At 45.1% G+C, this 24,105-nt stretch overlaps 3 protein-coding genes and 4 non-coding genes across 10 annotated transcripts in view; 2 read left to right on the plus strand and 5 right to left on the minus strand.

Annotated features, from left to right (window-relative positions):
* Nucleotides 1–1,906: 1,906 nt before the first annotated feature.
* rps7 (ribosomal protein S7) lies at nt 1,907–4,826 on the minus strand. Its single transcript, XM_087805474.1, has 6 exons — nt 4,713–4,826; nt 4,047–4,118; nt 3,607–3,750; nt 2,692–2,756; nt 2,473–2,623; nt 1,907–2,021 (listed from the first exon to the last, which is right to left on the minus strand). Exons 1-6 carry the CDS (start codon nt 4,785–4,787, stop codon nt 1,944–1,946), a joined length of 585 nt encoding a protein of 194 aa, XP_087661600.1. The 5' UTR covers nt 4,788–4,826; the 3' UTR covers nt 1,907–1,943.
* On the minus strand, nt 2,071–2,277 carry LOC148066906 (small nucleolar RNA SNORA73 family). Its single transcript, XR_015713290.1, has one exon. It is a non-coding gene; the product is annotated as a small nucleolar RNA SNORA73 family (small nucleolar RNA).
* LOC148066907 (small nucleolar RNA SNORA73 family) lies at nt 3,341–3,547 on the minus strand. Its single transcript, XR_015713291.1, has one exon. It is a non-coding gene; the product is annotated as a small nucleolar RNA SNORA73 family (small nucleolar RNA).
* LOC148066908 (small nucleolar RNA SNORA73 family) lies at nt 3,801–4,007 on the minus strand. The gene has a single exon (XR_015713293.1). It is a non-coding gene; the product is annotated as a small nucleolar RNA SNORA73 family (small nucleolar RNA).
* LOC148066909 (small nucleolar RNA SNORA73 family) lies at nt 4,255–4,462 on the minus strand. The gene has a single exon (XR_015713292.1). It is a non-coding gene; the product is annotated as a small nucleolar RNA SNORA73 family (small nucleolar RNA).
* A 440-nt stretch (nt 4,827–5,266) lies between the features above and the next one.
* Nucleotides 5,267–10,417, plus strand: rnaseh1 (ribonuclease H1). Of its 3 annotated transcripts, none has more exons than XM_087805472.1 (8): nt 5,267–5,651; nt 5,840–5,977; nt 8,317–8,669; nt 9,182–9,281; nt 9,497–9,551; nt 9,652–9,736; nt 9,976–10,100; nt 10,254–10,417. In XM_087805472.1, the coding sequence occupies exons 2-8, from the start codon at nt 5,871–5,873 to the stop codon at nt 10,359–10,361; spliced, it is 933 nt and encodes a 310-aa protein (XP_087661598.1). In that variant the 5' UTR covers nt 5,267–5,651; nt 5,840–5,870; the 3' UTR covers nt 10,362–10,417. The 3 variants fall into 3 exon arrangements, with proteins under 3 accessions (XP_087661598.1, XP_087661599.1, XP_087661597.1); XM_087805473.1 differs by having other exon boundaries at nt 5,843–5,977; XM_087805471.1 differs by lacking the exon at nt 5,267–5,651 and having other exon boundaries at nt 5,681–5,977.
* Nucleotides 10,418–15,377: 4,960 nt separating this feature from the next.
* Nucleotides 15,378–24,105, plus strand: part of myt1la (myelin transcription factor 1-like, a) — a 33,174-nt gene continuing 24,446 nt past the window's right edge. For both annotated transcript variants that reach the window (XM_087806485.1, XM_087806486.1), the window contains exons 1-3: nt 15,378–15,462; nt 21,617–21,746; nt 21,806–21,836. In XM_087806485.1, coding sequence (XP_087662611.1) covers nt 21,695–21,746; nt 21,806–21,836 — 83 coding nt within the window. In that variant the 5' untranslated portion in view covers nt 15,378–15,462; nt 21,617–21,694. The remainder of the gene's footprint in view (nt 15,463–21,616; nt 21,747–21,805; nt 21,837–24,105) is intronic.

Here is a 24,105-nt window from a genome sequence, read left to right on the forward strand (position 1 = left end):
AGTGTGTGGATCTACTGGACTCTAGTGTGTGGATCTACTGGACTCTAGTGTGTGGATCTACTGGACTCTAATGTGTGGATCTACAGGACTCTAGTGTGTGGATCTACAGGACTCTAGTGTGTGGATCTACAGGACTCTATTGTGTGGATCTACAGGACTCTAGTGTGTGGATCTACTGGACTCTAGTGTGTGGATCTACTGGACTCTAATGTGTGGATCTACAGGACTCTAGTGTGTGGATCTACAGGACTCTAGTGTGTGGATCTACAGGACTCTAGTGTGTGGATCTACTGGACTCTATTGTGTGGATCTACAGGACTCTAGTGTGTGGATCTACTGGACTCTATTGTGTGGATCTACAGGACACATGTCACGGTTACGTACAAACTGTCTCAGGTTTCTCAGGCTCAGCTTCTCTAACTTCAACCATCAAGTATCATCTGTACCCGTCAATGGTTGAGTTTTTAAACTCTTTCTTAAAGATATTAAGTGTCTTAATGTTTGAGATCCTTCTCTCTGGTTCATTCTCATCCTTGACCTTTGACACCATCTCACACCTCGTCCTCAGACTCTCCTCCCTCGAGTGGTTTCACTCCCACCTCACTGACCACCCAGTTCCTCCAACCCACCCCCTCAGTCACGGCAGGTGTGCCCCAGGGCTCTGTCCTGGGACCCCTCCCCTTTTCACCTCCTTCCTCGCCCTTGGACGCAACCAGCTCTACCTGCATATGTTCACCTCTGACCTCTGCCCTCCTCAGAACCTTCAGGCGAGTCTCTTGAAACTTTAAATCAACTGTAAGATCAAAGTAGATCAAAAGAAATAAGATCTGTCCGTCACCGGAGCAGTTCATGACCTTGACACAGGTGGCTGGAACGAGCAGCACTAACATTATGACCACCTGTGAGGAACCGTGTGTCCCGGATCGGTTTGACTGAAGATCATGGATCGTTCCAGGATCAAACCATTACAGACCGGTGGCACTGACTTCGCAGCTGATGAAGACACTGGAGCGGCTGGTCCTCAAACATCTCAGGCCACAAGTCCAGCACATGCAAGACCCCCTGCAGTTTGCCTACCAGCCAGCAGTTGGTGTGGAAGATGCCATCCTTCATATGATATAGAATAGATCCAGCAATTCAACAAAGAGCAAGAAACAAAACACTGTACAGTGAGCAATGGCGAGGAAAAACTTCCTTTTAGAAGCAGAAACCTGGAGCGGAACCAGACTCATTGTTGACGGCCTGCCGCTTTGACCGGCTGGGAGGAAGGATGGGGGGGTAGACAGATGGATAAGGAGAGGAGTGAGGGAGGATAGAGTGAGAGAAAAGAGGAGAGTGTAGGAGGGTCCATGGGGGTGCTGGAGAGAACTCGGGATCTGATGACGTGGTGAAGATCCTGGATCAGCAGCAGCTCTGGAGGTGGATCCCTGGATCAGCAACAGCTCTGGAGGTGGATCCCTGATGCAAGATGCACGTGGACCCTGGTCTGGTTTCCTGGATTATCTTACTGATGGACCACAGTATGTCAGGCTGAAGGACATCACGTCTGACACTGCAGTACAGGAGCACCTCAGGGGACAGTACTGGCTCCTCTCCTCTTCACCATCTACACTTCAGACTTCTGCTACAACTCAGAGTATTATCAAAGTAATCACACTAGTACTACCACGACAGTTGTACTTTGACTACTGAGCACTAAACTCCCCTCAGCACTGATTGGCCAGTGATGCTCAAGTGTGTCATGAATTTATACCATAATTATGATGCGTCTTGACCTCTGAACCCCTGTTAAGAACCACTGGTTTAACAGCTTAGGAGAAGCAACAAGATCCTGAAGATGGTTTAGAACATTATTTCAGCCGCTGAGGTCATGAAGGTCATGAACGATGAGACTCGAAGCACGAGAGGCTGTTGAACAGAAAACAACTTTATTCCTCCAGGCTTCACAGCTGGAACTCAGGAAATTCAAACACGACGTCTTTGCCCGTCAGTTTCTTGTAGACTCCAGAGAACGTCTCCACCTGGTGGACAGACAAGGAACCGTTGAGCAAAGAGAACAATCGGGACAACGTTTGTCTCCTGCATGGTTAGACTCCCCAGACACTGGTGCATTCTGGGAAGCTTTAGGAATATACAGGAGGCTCTTTCCTCGCCGGCATCAACCGGGGGGCGGAGCTTAATGTGCGACGGCGTGGAACGGGACTGTACGTCTCGGCTCAGAGCTACGCTCCCATACGCCACTGGGACAGAACCAGAACCAGGTCCTGCCCCCGTCGCTAGTGTGTAACTGGACTGATGGACTCACACACGTTTGTTCATTTTAATGTAGCGACTGGAGCACAAACATCTGAGGTGTTTAGATGTTCAGTGTCTTTTTGGACCACCGAGCGCTACATTAAAATGAACAAACATGTCGATAAAAAGCACAGATGTGTGTGTGTGTGAGAGTGTGTGTGTGTGCGCGACACTCACCTTGTGTTCCACGTTGTTCTGCTGGGCCTTGTCCAAGTGGACCTTGATGAGTCGACTGCTGTCCAGCTTCACTCGGATCCTCTTCCCCACGATCTCGCTGGGGAACACCAGGTCCTCCAAGATGGCGTCGTGGACGCAGGTCAGTGTCCGGCTGAAGGGGGAAGTCACGTGACAAGTTCAGTCTCCGGCGCCGCCAGGCCCGACAGGAAGTGACCTCACCTTCTGGGTCGCTTCTGCTTGTTCTTGACGCGACTTTTCCTGGTTGGCTTTGCAAGGATCCTCCTCTGGAAGAAGAACATCTCGTGAAGCCACACGTAGCAACAAGAGTGAACAGCGAGAGTGACGTGGGTTCATCTGTCGCGACCTTGAACCAGATCTCAGGGTCGATGCCATCAGAAGTTTCATTACGTAAACAAAGTACAGAGAACTGACACTGAAACCATTATACAGTATTTTCTGGACTACAAGTGTCAGTTTTTGTCATAGTTTGTCCGTGTTATTTTCACACTAAACCACCAGAGGGCGCTCTAGGCCTGTGTTGATCATTTCCACGTAGAAGAGGAAGCATCTTCTACCTCCGGAGTTAGTATGTTGTTTACGGGACGGTCAATAGCGATGATAGTCAACAACATGTCCGACAGACGCTCTGGTCTGAACGCCACCGTCGACCAAAGTGACTTCAGGAGATTCTTAACATCAACCCTGAGAGCAGTGGCAGGTCCTCGCTGCTGATTGGCTGTGGCTCGGTGCGACCAATCACACGAGAGGCTGCATCAGAGCCACAATAACTGCATCTCAACTGGTCGACCTCCACGTCTGACCCTTGACCCCGAGGTTCTACAAGAGAGCGACCCGCGGTGACCTTCAAGTTTGTCTCCTGCATGGTTAGACTCCCCAGACACTGGTGCATTCTGGGAAGCTTTAGGAATATACAGGAGGCTCTTTCCTCGCCGGCATCAACCGGGGGGCGGAGCTTAATGTGCGACGGCGTGGAACGGGACTGTACGTCTCGGCTCAGAGCTACGCTCCCATACGCCACTGGGACAGAACCAGAACCAGGTCCTGCCCCCGTCGCATCAACCGGGTTACAGATGCACAAAGACATGACCAAGAAGTCCAGAACCTAGGACCCACCTGAGCGATGAAGACCACATGCTTGCCGCTGAACTTTTTCTCCAGCTCTCGGACCAGACGCACTTGGATCTTCTGGAAGGACTTGAGCTGAGGAACAGGGACGAAGATGATGATGGCTTTCCTGCTGCCACCAACCTCGATCTCCTGCAAAGAGAACACACATCAGTGCCCGATACCAGGACCAGGTTTAGAGAGTTTGTCCCCTGCATGGTTAGACTCCCCAGCTACTGAAGCATTCTGGGAAGTTTTAGGAATATACAGGAGGCTCTTTCCTCGCTGGCATCAACCAGGGGGCGGAGCTTAATGTGCGACAGCGTGGAACGGGACTGTACGTCTCGGCTCAGAGCTACGCTCCCATACGCCACTGGGACAGAACCAGAACCAGGTCCTGCCCCCGTCGCTCTGAACGTGAAAGGTTGCAGACCAGAAGAGGGTCTTACTTTAGCTGCGGTGATGTTCAGTTCCCTCAGCTGAGCCTTCAAGTCCGAGTTCATCTCCAGCTCCAGCAGAGCCTGAAACACAAACATCTTCAGAACCAGCAGTGACGTGGACATCTGGACCAGGTCTAAGCAGGTCTTCGTCCCATTGACGGGCGAGGAGAACCCGAGTGGACAACATCTCCAGGACGGACTCAACCTCAAACGTCTGCATTGTCTCCTGCATGGTTAGACTCCCCAGACACTGGTGCATTCTGGGAAGCTTTAGGAATATACAGGAGGCTCTTTCCTCGCCGGCATCAACCGGGGGGCGGAGCTTAATGTGCGACGGCGTGGAACGGGACTGTACGTCTCGGCTCAAGAGCTACGCTCCCATACGCCACTGGGACAGAACCAGAACCAGGTCCTGCCCCCGTCGCTAGTGTGTAACTGGACCAATGGACTCACATGTTTGTTCATTTTAATGTAGCGACTGGAGATCGCACACAAACAGAACATCTGAGGTGTTTAGATGTTCAGGCGCTACATTAAAATGAACAAACACGTCGATAAAAAGCACAGATGACTGAAGATAGTGAACATAAGTCGACAACATGAACCATGACTTTAAATATGCACTAAACACTCTTACAAACGTCGCCATAGCAACACATGGTCTGAGCCACTCACCTGGGAAATCCCGGACTCGAACTCGTCTGGCTTCTCGCCATTAGGCTTCACTATTTTGGCGCTGGTACTGAACATGGCCTCGTGTCTGTGGACGAGAATGAACACAGTTGGACCACGAAGAAGAAGAAGAACCTCAACAGTGTCCACGGCTAGTTAGCTTTAGCATCGATGCTAACGCTACTCGTGCGGTACTTTCACCGCGAACTAAACACGTGAACCACGAACTAAACACGTGAACCACGAACTTACACGTCCGTCAGTGTTGCGAACATTTGAACGAAGGTGAACGTTTTATAGTGAATAAATCTCGGCGCCGCACGAGCGACACATGCTAGGCCTGCTAACCGCTACTAGCATCGCTCAGTCACCGACCACCGCTTCTATCATCCTGGCCGCCAAAGACCATCCGTCCTCGGAAACGCTTCAATCTAAGCCATCAGAGTGAAAGAGAAGCAACTCGAGTGAAGATTCGCTTCTTGGACACGATTTAACACCGAAATGGAGGAAAAAAGCTGCTGCGCGGAGACGCATCGACTCACCTCTGTCAACGACGGCCAAGAAGAGACCGACGCCTCGCGAGAGTTCCGCTAATGAGCTGTCGCGAGCTCGGTAGTCTCGCGAGAGTTTGGGGGCCGCGCGGGCGTTTAGCGGAAAGGGAGTTTTCCTCCAGACTATTTCTTTCAGAATAGTTCCGACGTCTCTGTCAGAACACGTTTGCAGAAAAGTCATTTGACGTGATCTACGGTGGCCGGGAGCGTTCAAAGTCATCTCTGAGCGCCTCAGAGTGACGCAGCTTTTGCGTGATGATGACGTCGAAGAGGTCAAAGTGCGCGTGGTTCTGAAAGACACTCACCGCTGATGTTAAGAGTGTGAGCCACACTCCCGGGCTGCAGGTGGCGCTGTGACGTCAGCGACTGTCGTCAGATCAGACCTGTGCAGGTAAGATGGTCTTCTTGTCGATAGAAATGTTTCATGTGTTCAAAAGAATCATGTAAACCTTCTGTTGACGTTTATTTAATTTATTTAAAATGTTTTAAAGAGAACGTTCGCGTGACGCAGCGTGTGACGTCATCACGTAGGAAGTTGTAGCGACACCTGCGAGGCTGTTTAACGGTTGTTTACGTCAGAAGGGTCTCAGGTGATGGAGGCCTGGAGGCCATGAAGAGATTCTTCTACGTCATCAGGAGCTTCAGCAGCGAAGACATGAAGGGAAGGTTTTTCTACGCTGTGAGGAAGGGATTCAACCCTGGAGTGTATGGATCCTGGTGAGTGTGTGTGTGTGTGGTGTGTGTGAGTGTGTGTGTGTGTGTGTGTGTGTGTGTGTGTGTGTGTGTGTGTGTGTGTGTGTGCGTGTGTCTGTGTGTGTGTGTGTGTGTGTGTGTGTCTGTGTGTGTGTGTGTGTGTGTGTGAGAGTGAGAGTGAGAGTGTGAGAGTGAGAGGGTGTGTGTGTGTCAGTGTGTTAGTTAGTATGTGTGTGTGTGTCAGTGTGTTAGTGTGTGTGTGTGTGTGTGTGTGTCTGTGTCTGTCTGTCTGTGTGTGTGAGTGTGTTTGTGTGTGTGTGAGTGTGTTTGTGTGTGTGTGTGTATGTGTGAGAGAGTGTGAGAGAGTGTGTGTGTGTGTGTGTGAGAGTGTGAGAGAGTGTGTGTCTGTGTGTGTTAGTGTATGTGTGAGTGTGTGTGTGTCTGTCTGTGTTAGTGTGTGTGTGAGTGTTAGTGTTAGTGTGTGAGTGTGTGTTAGTGTGTGTGTGAGTGTTAGTGTTAGTGTGTGAGTGTGTGTTAGTGTGTGTGTGTGTCTGTCTGTGTTAGTGTGTGTGTGTCTGTCTGTGAGTGTGTGTTAGTGTGTGTGTGTGTCTGTCTGTGTTAGTGTGTGTGTGTCTGTCTGTGTGAGTGTGTGTTAGTGTGTGTGTGTGTCTGTCTGTGTTAGTGTGTCTGTGTCTGTCTGTGTTAGTGTGTGTGTCTGTGTTAGTGTGTGTGAGTGTGTGTGTGAGTGTGTGTTAGTGTGTGTGTGTGTCTGTCTGTGTTAGTGTGTGTGTGTCTGTCTGTGTTAGTGTGTGAGTGTGTGTTAGTGTGTGTGTGTGTCTGTCTGTGTTAGTGTGTGTGTGTCTGTCTGTGTGAGTGTGTGTTAGTGTGTGTGTGTGTCTGTCTGTGTTAGTGTGTCTGTGTCTGTCTGTGTTAGTGTGTGTGTCTGTGTTAGTGTGTGTGTGTGCGTGAGTGTGTGTGTGTCTGTCTGTGTTTGTGTGTCTGTGTTAGTGTGTGTGTTAGTGTGTGCGTGAGTGTGTGTGTGTCTGTCTGTGTTTGTGCGTGTGTGTGCGTGCGCCTGTCTGTCTGTCTGTGTGTGAGATCATGATTGACAGATGAAATATTATAATTCAACATTCAAATGATATGAAATTTGATTATAATTCTATTGTTTAAATATTAAAACCTTTTATTTAAAACGCCTTTGTTGGTGGATCTGGATCTTCAACCTTCAATAGATGAACTAAGTTTCAAAGATTTAGATGCAGAAGATGATGAAGATCCTCCTGAGGATCAATAAAGTTCTTCCTCAGAAGATGATGAAGATCCTCCTGAGGATCAATAAAGTTCTACCTCAGAAGATGATGAAGATCCTCCTGAGGATCAATAAAGTTCTTCCTCAGAAGATGATGAAGATCCTCCTGAGGATCAATAAAGTTCTTCCTCAGAAGATGATGAAGATCCTCCTGAGGATCAATAAAGTTCTTCCTCAGTAGATGATGAAGATCCTCCTGAGGATCAATAAAGTTCTACCTCAGAAGATGATGAAGATCCTACTGAGGATCAATAAAGTTCTTCCTCAGAAGATGATGAAGATCCTCCTGAGGATCAATAAAGTTCTTCCTCAGTAGATGATGAAGATCCTCCTGAGGATCAATAAAGTTCTTCCTCAGAAGATGATGAAGATCCTCCTGAGGATCAATAAAGTTCTACCTCAGAAGATGATGAAGATCCTCCTGAGGATCAATAAAGTTCTTCCTCAGAAGATGATGAAGATCCTCCTGAGGATCAATAAAGTTCTACCTCAGAAGATGATGAAGATCCTCCTGAGGATCAATAAAGTTCTTCCTCAGAAGATGATGAAGATCCTCCTGAGGATCAATAAAGTTCTACCTCAGAAGATGATGAAGATCCTCCTGAGGATCAATAAAGTTCTTCCTCAGTAGATGATGAAGATCCTCCTGAGGATCAATAAAGTTCTACCTCAGAAGATGATGAAGATCCTCCTGAAGATCAATAAAGTTCTACCTCAGTAGATGATGAAGATCGTCCTGAGGATCAATAAAGTTCTACCTCAGAAGATGATGAAGATCCTCCTGAGGATCAATAAAGTTCTTCCTCAGTAGATGATGAAGATCCTCCTGAGGATCAATAAAGTTCTTCCTCAGAAGATGATGAAGATCCTCCTGAGGATCAATAAAGTTCTACCTCAGTAGATGATGAAGATCCTCCTGAGGATCAATAAAGTTGAGGGTCGAACGTCCATGAGTTACTGAGTTTCAATGAACTTGTCAGATGTTCATCAAACCCAGTGGTCGAGTCAAGTGATGGTCCTCAGCTCACTCTGGTGTGTGTGTGTGTCTCAGGGACGAGTGCAAGAGTCAGGTGGACAAGTTCCCGTCTGCAGCGTACAAGAAGTTTGACTCAGAGAAGAACGCCTGGGCCTTCGTGAGAGGAGCTTCAGGAGCTTCAGGAGCCTCAGGAGCTTCAGGAGCCTCAGGAGCCTCAGGAGCCCCAGGAGCCTCAGGAGCCGGTCATGGGATCAGAGCCGAGACCTCCAGGTCCTCGTCGGAGGAACACGATCTTCTTCCTCGTCGAGGTCCAGAGCCGCTGGACTGCGTCGCTCTGGGAACCAAGAGGTGTCGATCACAGCAGGAGGCGAGACCTGAGTCCAAACGAGCCAAACACGTGGTGACGTCTGATGGTTTCACCTACATGGGTGAGTCCTGGTGCTGGTCCTGGTCCTGGTCCTGGTCTTCATGTGCTGGTCCTGGTCTTCATGTGCTGGTCCTGGTCTTCATGTGCTGGTCCTGGTCTTCATGTGCTGGTCCTGGTCTTCATGTGCTGGTCCTGGTCCTGGTCCTGGTCCTGATGTGTTGGTCCAGGTCTTCATGTGCTGGTCCTGGTCTTCATGTGTTGGTCCTGGTCTTCATGTGTTGGTCCTGGTCTTCATGTGCTGGTCCTGGTCTTCATGTGTTGGTCCTGGTCTTCATGTGCTGGTCCTGGTCTTCATGTGCTGGTCCTGGTCTTCATGTGTTGGTCCTGGTCTTCATGTGTTGGTCCTGGTCTTCATGTGCTGGTCCTGGTCTTCATGTGTTGGTCCTGGTCTTCATGTGCTGGTCCTGGTCTTCATGTGCTGGTCCTGGTCTTCATGTGTTGGTCCTGGTCTTCATGTGCTGGTCCTGGTCTTCATGTGTTGGTCCTGGTCTTCATGTGCTGGTCCTCCTCCAGGAGACGCAGTGGTCGTCTACACGGACGGTTGTTGCTCCAGCAACGGTAAAAAAGGAGCCAGAGCTGGAATCGGAGTTTACTGGGGAGCAAATCACACACTGTGAGCTTGAATACACACACACTCACACTCACACACTCACTCACACACACACACACACACACACACACACACACACTCGCACACACACACTCACACACACACACTCACACACTCGGACACACACTCACACACACACAGTCACACACTCGCACACACACACTCGCACACACACACTCGCACACACACTCAGACTCATGAGACCTGTTGTGTTGCAGAAATGTGTCTGATCGAATGAGTGGAAGACAAACAAGTCAACGAGCAGAGATTCAGGTGAAACACACGAACACTCATGCACACACACACATACGCACACTCACTCACATACACACACACACAAACTCACTCACTCACTCTAACCGGTGTGTCACAGGCGGCGTGTCGTGCGCTCCAACAGGCTCGCGAGAACAACATCAAGAAGCTGGTCGTCTACACCGACAGCAAGTTCACCATCAACGGTGAGTCGCGACCTTTGAACCCCTGCGGAAACATGACGACCACACGTGAGGTCAGACGTGAGGTCAGACGTGAGGTCAGACGCGAGGTCAGACGCGAGGTCAGACGCGAGGTCAGACGCGAGGTCAGACGCGAGGTCAGACGCGAGGTCAGACGCGAGGTCAGACGCGAGGTCAGACGTGAGGTCAGACGTGAGGTCAGACGTGGTCCAGGGGTGATCACACGGATCTCTGGTGCACAGGGGTCACCAAGTGGGTGCACAACTGGAAGCTGAACGGCTGGAGGCTGAAGTCTGGGGGGCCGGTGTGCAACAAGACGGACTTCGTGAAGCTGGACGCCCTGAACCAGCAGCTGGACGTGGTCTGGGTGAGTCTCTGCCTGGACCCGGTCCTGGACCCCGTCCTGGACCCGGTCCTGGACCCCGTCCTGGACCCGGTCCTGGACCCGGTCCTGGACCGGGTCCTGGACCCGGTCCTGGACCCGGTCCTGGACCCGTGTGACCGTCTCTCTCTCCACCAGCTGCACATCCCGGGTCACGCCGGCTACCTTGGCAACGAACAGGCGGACCGTCTGTCCAGGGAAGGAGCCGCTCTGCTGGTCCCGCCTGCGGACGAGGACCTGGACTGAAGCCTGTGTTCCTACGTTTGTCTCTTTTTTTTGTGTCAATAAAGTTGCTTTGGTTAGCGGTGCGTCACTGGCTAATGCTAATGCAGCTGCTAGCACGGTGTTGCTCGTTGACCTGCTGGTAACAGCGTCGCCTGCAGAAGAAGAAGCGCTGAGACCCAGGATGTTGCCGTGGAAACAGAGAGTTCTGCTCGACAGATGAAAGTTCTGACCAGAACTCTGGACCCGTCCGACCTCAGCTACACACGCTAGTCACCATGACAACACCGTATCACACACTGGTCACTATGACAACACTGATGTGGAACACACTAGTCACCATGACAACACTATCACACACTGGTCACTATGACAACACTGTATCACACACTGGTCACTATGACAACACTGATGTGGAACACACTAGTCACCATGACAACACTATCACAGACTAGTCACCATGACAACACTATCACACACTGGTCACTATGACAACACTGATGTGGAACACACTAGTCACCATGACAACACTATCACAGACTAGTCACCATGACAACACTATCACAGACTAGTCACCATGACAACACTATCACACACTGGTCACTATGACAACACTGATGTGGAACACACTAGTCACCATGACAACACTATCACAGACTAGTCACCATGACAACACTGTATCACACACTGGTCACCATGACAACACTGATGTGGAACACACTAGTCACCATGACAACACTATCACACACTGGTCACTATGACAACACTGTATCACACACACTAGTCACCATGACAACACTATCACACACTAGTCACCATGACAACACTGTATCACACACTACTCACCATGACAACACTATCACAGACTAGTCACCATGACAACGCTGATGTGGAACACACTAGTCACCATGACAACGCTGATGTGGAACACACTAGTCACCATGACAACACTATCACACACTAGTCACCATGACAACACTGATGTGGAACACACTAGTCACCATGACAACACTGATGTGGAACACACTAGTCACCATGACAACGCTGTTCAACACACTAGTCACCATGAAAACACTGTATCACACACACTAGTCACTATGACAACACTATCACACACACTAGTCACCATGACAACACTGTATCACACACTAGTCACCATGACAACACTGTACCACACACTAGTCACCATGACAACACTATCACACACTAGTCACCATGACAACACTGATGTGGAACACACTAGTCACCATGACAACGCTGATGTGGAACACACTAGTCACCATGACAACACTATCACACACTAGTCACCATGACAACACTGATGTGGAACACACTAGTCATCATGACAACACTATCACACACTAGTCACCATGACAACGCTGATGTGGAACACACTAGTCACCATGACAACACTATCACACACTAGTCACCATGACAACACTATCACACACTAGTCACCATGACAACACTGATGTGGAACACACTAGTCACCATGACAACACTGATGTGGAACACACTAGTCACCATGACAACGCTGTTCCACACACTAGTCACCATGACAACACTGTACCACACACTAGTCACCATGACAACACTGTACCACACACAAGCCACCATACACTAGTCACCATGACAACACTGTATCACACACACTAGTCACTATGACAACACTGCATCACACACTAGTCACCATGACAACACTGCATCACACACACTAGTCACTATGACAACACTGTACCACACACTAGTCACCATGACAACACTGTATCACACACTAGTCACCATGACAACACTGCATCACACACACTAGTCACTATGACAACACTGCATCACACACTAGTCACCATGACAACACTGCATCACACACACTAGTCACCATGACAACACTGTATCACACACACTAGTCACTATGACAACACTGCATCACACACTAGTCACCATGACAACACTGCATCACACACACTAGTCACTATGACAACACTGTACCACACACTAGTCACTATGACAACACTGTACCACACACTAGTCACTATGACAACACTGCATCACACACTAGTCACCATGACAACACTGCATCACACACACTAGTCACTATGACAACACTGTACCACACACTAGTCACCATGACAACACTGTACCACACACTAGTCACTATGACAACACTGCATCACACACTAGTCACCATGACAACACTGCATCACACACACTAGTCACTATGACAACACTGTACCACACACTAGTCACCATGACAACACTGTATCACACACTAGTCACCATGACAACACTGCATCACACACACTAGTCACTATGACAACACTGTACCACACACTAGTCACCATGACAACACTGTACCACACACTAGTCACTATGACAACACTGCATCACACACACTAGTCACTATGACAACACTGTACCACACACTAGTCACCATGACAACACTGTACCACACACTAGTCACTATGACAACACTGCATCACACACACTAGTCACTATGACAACGCTGTTCCACACACTAGTCACCATGAAAACACTGTATCACACACACTAGTCACTATGACAACACTGTATCACACACACTAGTCACCATGACAACACTGTATCACACACTGGTCACCATGACAACACTGATGTAGAACACACTAGTCACCATGACAACACTGTACCACACACTAGTCACCATGACAACACTGTACCACACACTAGTCACTATGACAACACTGCATCACACACACTAGTCACCATGACAACACTGTACGATACACTAGTCACCATGACAACACTGTACCACACACTAGTCACTATGACAACACTGCATCACACACACTAGTCACCATGACAACACTGTCCCATACACTAGTCACCATGACAACACTGTACCACACACTAGTCACTATGACAACACTGCATCACACACTAGTCACTATGACAACACTGTATCACACACACTAGTCACCATGACAACACTGTATCACACACTAGTCACCATGACAACACTGATGTGGAACACACTAGTCACCATGACAACACTGATGTGGAACACACTAGTCACCATGACAACACTGATGTGGAACACACTAGTCACCATGACAACACTGTATCACACACTAGTCACCATAACAACACTGTATCACACACTAGTCACCATGACAACACTGTATCACACACACTAGTCACCATGACAACACTGTATCACACACTAGTCACCATGACAACACTGTATCACACACACTAGTCACCATGACAACACTGTATGACACACTAGTCACCATGACAACACTGTATCACACACACTAGTCACCATGACAACACTGATGTGGAACACACTAGTCACCACTGTATCACACACACTAGTCACCATGACAACACTGATGTGGAACACACTAGTCACCATGACAACACTGTATCACACACACTAGTCACCATGACAACACTGATGTGGAACACACTAGTCATCACTGTATCACACACACTAGTCACCATGACAACACTGTATCACACACACTAGTCACCATGACAACACTGATGTGGAACATACTAGTCACCATGACAACACTGTATCACACACACTAGTCACCATGACAACACTGATGTGGAACACACTAGTCACCATGACAACACTGTATCACACACACTAGTCACCATGACAACACTGATGTGGAACACACTAGTCACCATGACAACACTGTATCACACACTAGTCACCATGACAACACTGATGTGGAACACACTAGTCACCATGACAACACTGATGTGGAACACACTAGTCACCATGACAACACTGTATCGCACACTAGTCACCATGACAACACTGATGTGGAACACACTAGTCACCATGACAACACTGTATCACACACTAGTCACCATGACAACACTGTATCACACACTAGTCACCATGACAACACTGTATCACACACTAGTCACCATGACAACACTGATGTTGAACACACTAGTCACCATGACAACACTGTATCACACACTAGTCACCATGACAACACTGTACCACACACTAGTCACCATGAAAACACTGCATCACACACTAGTCACCATGACAACACTGATGTGGAACACACTAGTCACCATGACAACACTGTATCACACACTAGTCACCATGACAACACTGTATCACACACTAGTCACCATGACAACACTGATGTGGAACACACTAGTCACCATGACAACACTGATGTGGAACACACTAGTCACCATGACAACACTGATGTGGAACACACTAGTCACCATGACAACACTGTATCACACACTAGTCACCATGACAACACTGATGTGGAACACACTAGTCACCATGACAACACTGTATCACACACTAGTCACCATGACAACACTGATGTGGAACACACTAGTCACCATGACAACACTGTATCACACACTAGTCACCATGACAACACTGTATCACACACTAGTCACCATGACAACACTGATGTGGAACACACTAGTCACCATGACAACACTGTATCACACACTAGTCACCATGACAACACTGATGTGGAACACACTAGTCACCATGACAACACTGTATCACACACTAGTCACCATGACAACACTGATGTGGAACACACTAGTCACCATGACAACACTGTATCACACACTAGTTACCATGACAACACTGATGTGGAACACACTAGTCACCATAACAACACTGTATCACACACTAGTTACCATGACAACACTGATGTGGAACACACTAGTCACCATAACAACACTGTATCACACACTAGTCACCATGACAACACTGTATCACACACTAGTCACCATGACAACACTGTATCACACACACTAGTCACCATGACAACACTGATGTGGAACACACTAGTCACCATGACAACACTGTATCACACACTAGTCACCATGACAACACTGTATCACACACTAGTCACCATGACAACACTGATGTGTCAGTCACTCTGTGTGTGATCATGGATGAAGTGTCTCCTCTGCTGCAGTGTCTGCTCCTCCACCTTCATCATCATCATCACCTCCTCCCTCCTCTGTCTGTCTGCCCCCTCCCTCCAGTGAGGCGACAAAGAGAGGGAGCAGCGCTGCTGTGAAGGAGGCTGCAGAGAGGAAGAGGAGGACGAGGAAGAGGAGGACGAGGAGCGCCGCTGCTTTAGTACGTTCTGTTCTCTTCTCCATGTTTCTCCTCTGCATCTCTTCATCTCCTCATCTCCTCATCTCCTCCTCTTCTCTTCTCCTCGTCTCCTCATCTCTTCATCTCCTCATCTCCTCCTCTTCTCTTCTCCTCGTCTCCTCATCTCTTCATCTTCTCATCTCCTCATCTTCTCTTCTCCTCGTCTCCTCATCTCTTCATCTCCTCATCTCCTCCTCTTCTCTTCTCCTCGTCTCCTCATCTCTTCATCTCCTCATCTCCTCCTCTTCTCTTCTCCTCGTCTCCTCATCTCTTCATCTCCTCATCTCCTCCTCTTCTCTTCTCCTCGTCTCCTCATCTCTTCATCTCCTACTTCGTCTGCTCCTCATCTCTTCATCTCCTCCTTCATCTTCTCCTCGTCTCTTCATCTCCTCATCTCCTCCTCTCTTCTCCTCGTCTCCTCATCTCTTCATCTCCTCCTTCATCTGCTCCTCATCTCTTCATCTCCTCCTTCGTCTGCTCCTCATCTCTTCATCTCCTCCTTCGTCTGCTCCTCATCTCTTCACCTCCTCCTTCGTCTGCTCCTCATCTCTTCATCTCCTCCTTCATCTGCTCCTCATCTCTTCATCTCTTCTTCTCCTCCTTCTCTCCTCATCTCTTCGTCTCCTCATAAATTGACGTCTGGTTTCAGCTGTGACCTCACAACACCTCATCGTACGTGTGTGTGTGTGTGTGTGTGAGTGTGTGAGTGTGTGTGTGTGTGTGTGTGTGTGTGTGAGTGTATGTGTGTGTGTGTGTGTGTTTGTAGTGGTTGCTGGTGAAGATCCACATGTTGCTTTACATCTGCTTCTTCATGACACAGTTGTGTAGAACAGTTGTGTAGTACAGTTGTGTAGTATAGTTGTGTAGAACAGTTGTGTAGTACAGTTGTGTAGAACAGTTGTGTAGTATAGTTGTGTAGAACAGTTGTGTAGTACAGTTGTGTAGAACAGTTGTGTAGAACAGTTGTGTAGAACAGTTGTGTAGTACAGTTGTGTAGAACAGTTGTGTAGAACAGTTGTGTAGAACAGTTGTGTAGTACAGTTGTGTAGAACAGTTGTGTAGAACAGTTATGTAGAACAGTTGTGTAGTACAGTTGTGTAGAACAGTTGTGTAGAACAGTTGTGTAGAACAATTGTGTAGTATAGTTGTGTAGAACAGTTGTGTAGAACAGTTGTGTAGAACAATTGTGTAGTATAGTTGTGTAGAACAGTTGTGTAGAACAGTTGTGTAGAACAGTTGTGTAGTATAGTTGTGTAGAACAGTTGTGTAGAACAGTTGTGTAGAACAGTTGTGTAGAACAATTGTGTAGAACAGTTGTGTAGAACAATTGTGTAGTATAGTTGTGTAGAACAGTTGTGTAGAACAGTTGTGTAGAACAGTTGTGTAGTACAGTTGTGTAGAACAGTTGTGTAGTATAGTTGTGTAGAACAGTTGTGTAGTACAGTAGTGTAGTACAGTTGTGTAGAACAGTTGTGTAGTATAGTTGTGTAGAACAGTTGTGTAGTACAGTTGTGTAGAACAGTTGTGTAGTATAGTTGTGTAGAACAGTTGTGTAGTACAGTTGTGTAGTACAGTTGTGTAGAACAGTTGTGTAGTATAGTTGTGTAGAACAGTTGTGTAGTACAGTTGTGTAGAACAGTTGTGTAGAACAGTTGTGTAGAACAGTTGTGTAGAACAGTTGTGTAGTACAGTTGTGTAGAACAGTTGTGTAGAACAGTTGTGTAGAACAGTTGTGTAGTACAGTTGTGTAGAACAGTTGTGTAGAACAGTTGTGTAGTACAGTTGTGTAGAACAGTTGTGTAGAACAGTTGTGTAGAACAGTTGTGTAGTACAGTTGTGTAGAACAGTTGTGTAGAACAGTTATGTAGAACAGTTGTGTAGAACAGTTGTGTAGAACAGTTGTGTAGAACAATTGTGTAGTATAGTTGTGTAGAACAGTTGTGTAGAACAGTTGTGTAGAACAATTGTGTAGTATAGTTGTGTAGAACAGTTGTGTAGAACAGTTGTGTAGAACAGTTGTGTAGTATAGTTGTGTAGAACAGTTGTGTAGAACAGTTGTGTAGAACAGTTGTGTAGTACAGTTGTGTAGAACAGTTGTGTAGAACAGTTGTGTAGTATAGTTGTGTAGAACAGTTGTGTAGTACAGTTGTGTAGAACAGTTGTGTAGAACAGTTGTGTAGAACAGTTGTGTAGTATAGTTGTGTAGAACAGTTGTGTAGAACAGTTGTGTAGTACAGTTGTGTAGAACAGTTGTGTAGTACAGTTGTGTAGTATAGTTGTGTAGAACAGTTGTGTAGTACAGTTGTGTAGAACAGTTGTGTAGAACAGTTGTATAGAACAGTTGTGTAGAACAGTTGTGTAGAACAATTGTGTAGTATAGTTGTGTAGAACAGTTGTGTAGAACAGTTGTGTAGAACAATTGTGTAGTATAGTTGTGTAGAACAGTTGTGTAGAACAGTTGTGTAGAACAGTTGTGTAGTATAGTTGTGTAGAACAGTTGTGTAGAACAGTTGTGTAGAACAGTTGTGTAGTACAGTTGTGTAGAACAGTTGTGTAGAACAGTTGTGTAGAACAGTTGTGTAGTATAGTTGTGTAGAACAGTTGTGTAGTACAGTTGTGTAGAACAGTTGTGTAGAACAGTTGTGTAGTACAGTTGTGTAGAACAGTTGTGTAGAACAGTTGTGTAGTATAGTTGTGTAGAACAGTTGTGTAGTACAGTTGTGTAGAACAGTTGTGTAGAACAGTTGTGTAGAACAGTTGTGTAGTATAGTTGTGTAGAACAGTTGTGTAGAACAGTTGTGTAGTACAGTTGTGTAGAACAGTTGTGTAGAACAGTTGTGTAGTATAGTTGTGTAGAACAGTTGTGTAGAACAGTTGTGTAGAACAGTTGTGTAGAACAGTTGTGTAGAACAGTTGTGTAGTATAGTTGTGTAGAACAGTTGTGTAGAACAGTTGTGTAGTATAGTTGTGTAGAACAGTTGTGTAGAACAGTTGTGTAGTATAGTTGTGTAGTATAGTTGTGTAGAACAGTTGTGTAGTACAGTTGTGTAGAACAGTTGTGTAGTACAGTTGTGTAGAACAGTTGTGTAGTACAGTTGTGTAGTACAGTTGTGTAGTACAGTTGTGTAGTACAATTGTGTAGAACAGTTGTGTAGTACAGTTGTGTAGAACAGCTGTGTAGTACAGTTGTGTAGAACAGTCGTGTAGTACAGTTGTGTAGTACAGTTGTGTAGAACAGTTGTGTAGTACAGTTGTGTAGTACAGTTGTGTAGAACAGTTGTGTAGTACAGTTGTGTAGAACAGTTGTGTAGTACAGTTGTGTAGTACAGTTGTGTAGAACAGTTGTGTAGTACAGTTGTGTAGTACAGTTGTGTAGAACAGTTGTGTAGTACAGTTGTGTAGAACAGTTGTGTAGTACAGTTGTGTAGAACAGTTGTGTAGTACAGTTGTGTAGTACAGTTGTGTAGAACAGTTGTGTAGTACAGTTGTGTAGAACAGTTGTGTAGTACAGTTGTGTAGAACAGTTGTGTAGTACAGTTGTGTAGTACAGTTGTGTAGAACAGTTGTGTAGTACAGTTGTGTAGTACAGTTGTGTAGAACAGTTGTGTAGAACAGTTGTGTAGTATAGTTGTGTAGTACAGTTTTGTAGTACAGTTGTGTAGAACAGTTGTGTAGTACAGTTGTGTAGTACAGTTGTGTAGAACAGTTGTGTAGTATAGTTGTGTAGAACAGTTGTGTAGTACAGTTGTGTAGAACAGTTGTGTAGTACAGTTGTGTAGTACAGTTGTGTAGTACAGTTGTGTAGAACAGTTGTGTAGTACAGTTGTGTAGTACAGTTGTGTAGAACAGTTGTGTAGAACAGTTGTGTAGTACAGTTGTGTAGTACAGTTGTGTAGTACAGTTGTGTAGAACAGTTGTGTAGTACAGTTGTGTAGAACAGTTGTGTAGTACAGTTGTGTAGAACAGTTGTGTAGTACAGTTGTGTAGTACAGTTGTGTAGAACAGTTGTGTAGTACAGTTGTGTAGAACAGTTGTGTAGTACAGTTGTGTAGTATAGTTGTGTAGAACAGTTGTGTAGAACAGTTGTGTAGAACAGTTGTGTAGTACAGTTGTGTAGTACAGTTGTGTAGAACAGTTGTGTAGTACAGTTGTGTAGAACAGTTGTGTAGTACAGTTGTGTAGAACAGTTGTGTAGAACAGTTGTGTAGTACAGTTGTGTAGTACAGTTGTGTAGAACAGTTGTGTAGTACAGTTGTGTAGAACAGTTGTGTAGTACAGTTGTGTAGAACAGTTGTGTAGTACAGTTGTGCAGAACAGTTGTGTAGTACAGTTGTGTAGAACAGTTGTGTAGTACAGTTGTGTAGAACAGTTGTGTAGTACAGTTGTGTAGAACAGTTGTGTAGTACAGTTGTGTAGAACAGTTGTGTAGAACAGTTGTGTAGAACAGTTGTGTAGAACAGTTGTGTAGAACAGTTGTGTAGAACAGTTGTGTAGTACAGTTGTGTAGAACAGTTGTGTAGTACAGTTGTGTAGTATAGTTGTGTAGAACAGTTGTGTAGTACAGTTGTGTAGTATAGTTGTGTAGAACAGTTGTGTTTTCATATCTTCAGCCTGAGAACGAGTTCAAACGAGGACAAGAATTTACATTTAGATTAAAAACCAGGAGGACGAGACAAGAGTATCCAGAGAATACACAGAACAATGGAACACTGCAGTACACAGAGCACTAGAATACTCAGAGCATTAGAGTACACCGAGCATAAGAGTACACAGAGTAGTAGAGTACACAGAGTAGTAGAGTACACAGAGCATCAGAGTACACAGAGCATAAGAGTACACAGAGCATAAGAGTACACAGAACATAGGAGTACATAGAGTAGTAGAGTACACAGAGCATAAGAGTACACAGAGTAGTATAGTACACAGAGCATAAGAGTACACAGAGCATAAGAGTACACAGAGCATCACAGTACACAGAGTAGTATAGTACATAGAGCATAAGAGTACACAGAGCATAAGAGTACACAGAGCATCAGAGTACACAGAGCATCACAGTACACAGAGTAGTATAGTACACAGAGCATAAGAGTACACAGAGCATAAGAGTACACAGAGCATCACAGTACACAGAGCAGTATAGTACACAGAGCATAAGAGTACACAGAGCATAAGAGTACACAGAACATAGGAGTACATAGAGTAGTAGAGTACACAGAGCATCAGAGTACACAGAGCATCACAGTACACAGAGTAGTATAGTACACAGAGCATAAGAGTACACAGAGCATAAGAGTACACAGAACATAGGAGTACATAGAGTAGTAGAGTACACAGAGCATAAGAGTACACAGAGCATAAGAGTACACAGAGCATAAGTGTACACAGAGTAGTAGAGTACACAGAGCATCAGAGTACACAGAGCATCACAGTACACAGAGTAGTATAGTACATAGAGCATAAGAGTACACAGAGCATAAGAGTACACAGAGCATCAGAGTACACAGAGCATCACAGTACACAGAGTAGTATAGTACACAGAGCATAAGAGTACACAGAGCATAAGAGTACACAGAGTAGTAGAGTACACAGAGCATAAGAGTACACAGAGTAGTAGAGTACACAGAGCATAAGAGTACACAGAGTAGTAGAGTACACAGAACATAAGAGTACACAGAGCATAAGAGTACACAGAGCATAAGAGTACACAGAGTAGTAGAGTACACAGAACATAAGAGTACACAGAGCATAAGAGTACACAGAGCATAAGAGTACACAGAGTAGTAGAGTACACAGAGCATAAGAGTACACAGAGCATAAGAGTACACAGAGTAGTAGAGTACACAGAGCATAAGAGTACACAGAGCATAAGAGTACACAGAGCATAAGAGTACACAGAGCATAAGAGTACACAGAGTAGTAGAGTACACAGAGCATAAGAGTACACAGAGCATAAGAGTACACAGAGCATAAGAGTACACAGAGCATAAGAGTACACAGAGCATAAGAGTACACAGAGTAGTAGAGTACACAGAGCATAAGAGTACACAGAGCATAAGAGTACACAGAGCATAAGAGTACACAGAGCATAAGAGTACACAGAGTGCCAGAGTTTGACTGGCGTGTGTCTGTGTTGAAGGTCATGACCTGGAGGGAGTGACGTCCTACTCTTGACCTGTGACCTCTGAGTACCCGGAGCTGCTCACCTGTGGGTCAGATGGAGGCGATGACTGACAAGAGGCACCGAACTCGATCACGAGGTGCGACAGGTGAGGCTGAGGAGGAAGTTGATGTTCAAGTCTCTCACCTGGATGTTTGTGTGACGCAGGTGTGGAGGTGACGACCCTTGAACCCTTCAGGTATGAACACATGAACTTATGAACTTATGAACACATGAACTTATGAACACATGAACGTATGAACACATGAACTCAAGAACACATGAACTTATGAACACATGAACATATGAACATATGAACATATGAACACATGAACTTATGAACACATGAACTTATGAACACATGAACTTATGAACACATTAACTTATGAACTTATGAACACATGAACGTATGAACACATGAACATATGAACTTATGAACACATGAACTTATGAACACATGAACTTATGAACTTATGAACACATGAACTTATGAACACATGAACTTATGAACACATGAACATATGAACACATGAACTTATGAACATATGAACACATGAACTTATGAACACATTAACTTATGAACACATGAACGTATGAACACATGAACTTATGAACACATTAACTTATGAACGCATGAACTTATGAACACATGAACGTATGAAGACATGAACTCAAGAACACATGAACTTATGAACATGTGAACGTATGAACATGAACTTATGAACACATGAACTTATGAAGACATGAACTCAAGAACACAAGAACTTATGAACATGTGAACGTATGAACGTATGAACGTATGAACACATGAACTTATGAAGACATGAACTCAAAAACACAAGAAATTATGAACATGTGAACTCAAGAACACATGAACTTATGAAGACATGAACTCAAGAACACATGAACTTATGAAGACATGAACTCAAGAACACATGAACTTATGAACATGTGAACGTATGAACATGAACTTATGAACACATGAACTTATGAAGACATGAACTCAAGAACACAAGAACTTATGAACATGTGAACGTATGAACGTATGAACGTATGAACACATGAACTTATGAAGACATGAACTCAAAAACACAAGAACTTATGAACATGTGAACTCAAGAACACATGAACTTATGAAGACATGAACTCAAGAACACATGAACTTATGAACACATGAAGACATGAACTCAAGAACACATGAACTTATGAACATGTGAACGTATGAACATGAACTTATGAACACATGAACTCAAGAACACATGAACTTATGAACATGTGAACGTATGAACATGAACTTATGAACACATGAACTCAAGAACACATGAACTTATGAAGACATGAACTCAAGAACACATGAACTTATGAAGACATGAACTCAAGAACACATGAACTTATGAACACATGAACTCAAGAACACATGAACTTATGAACACATGAACTCAAGAACACATGAACTTATGAACACATGAACTCAAGAACACATGAACTTATGAACACATGAACTCAAGAACACATGAACTTATGAACATGTGAACGTATGAACATGAACTTATGAACACATGAACTCAAGAACACATGAACTTATGAACATGTGAACGTATAAACATGAACTTATGAACACATGAACTCAAGAACACATGAACTTATGAAGACATGAACTCAAGAACACATGAACTTATGAAGACATGAACTCAAGAACACATGAACTTACGAACACATGAACTCAAGAACACATGAACTTATGAACATGTGAACGTATGAACATGAACTTATGAACACATGAACTTATGAAGACATGAACTTATGAAGACATGAACTCAAGAACACATGAACTTATGAACATGTGAACGTATGAACATGAACTTATGAACACATGAACTTATGAAGACATGAACTCAAGAACACAAGAACTTATGAACATGTGAACGTATGAACGTATGAACGTATGAACGTATGAACACATGAACTTATGAAGACATGAACTCAAAAACACAAGAACTTATGAACATGTGAACTCAAGAACACATGAACTTATGAAGACATGAACTCAAGAACACATGAACTTATGAAGACATGAACTCAAGAACACATGAACTTATGAACACATGAAGACATGAACTCAAGAACACATGAACTTATGAACATGTGAACGTATGAACATGAACTTATGAACACATGAACTCAAGAACACATGAACTTATGAACATGTGAACGTATGAACATGAACTTATGAACACATGAACTCAAGAACACATGAACTTATGAAGACATGAACTCAAGAACACATGAACTTATGAAGACATGAACTCAAGAACACATGAACTTATGAACACATGAACTCAAGAACACATGAACTTATGAACACATGAACTCAAGAACACATGAACTTATGAACACATGAACTCAAGAACACATGAACTTATGAACATGTGAACGTATGAACATGAACTTATGAACACATGAACTTA

The sequence above is a fragment of the Callionymus lyra genome, chromosome 13, assembly GCF_982586985.1.
Source record: "Callionymus lyra chromosome 13, fCalLyr1.hap1.1, whole genome shotgun sequence".
In the NCBI taxonomy this organism is placed as follows: Eukaryota; Metazoa; Chordata; class Actinopteri; order Syngnathiformes; family Callionymidae; genus Callionymus; species Callionymus lyra.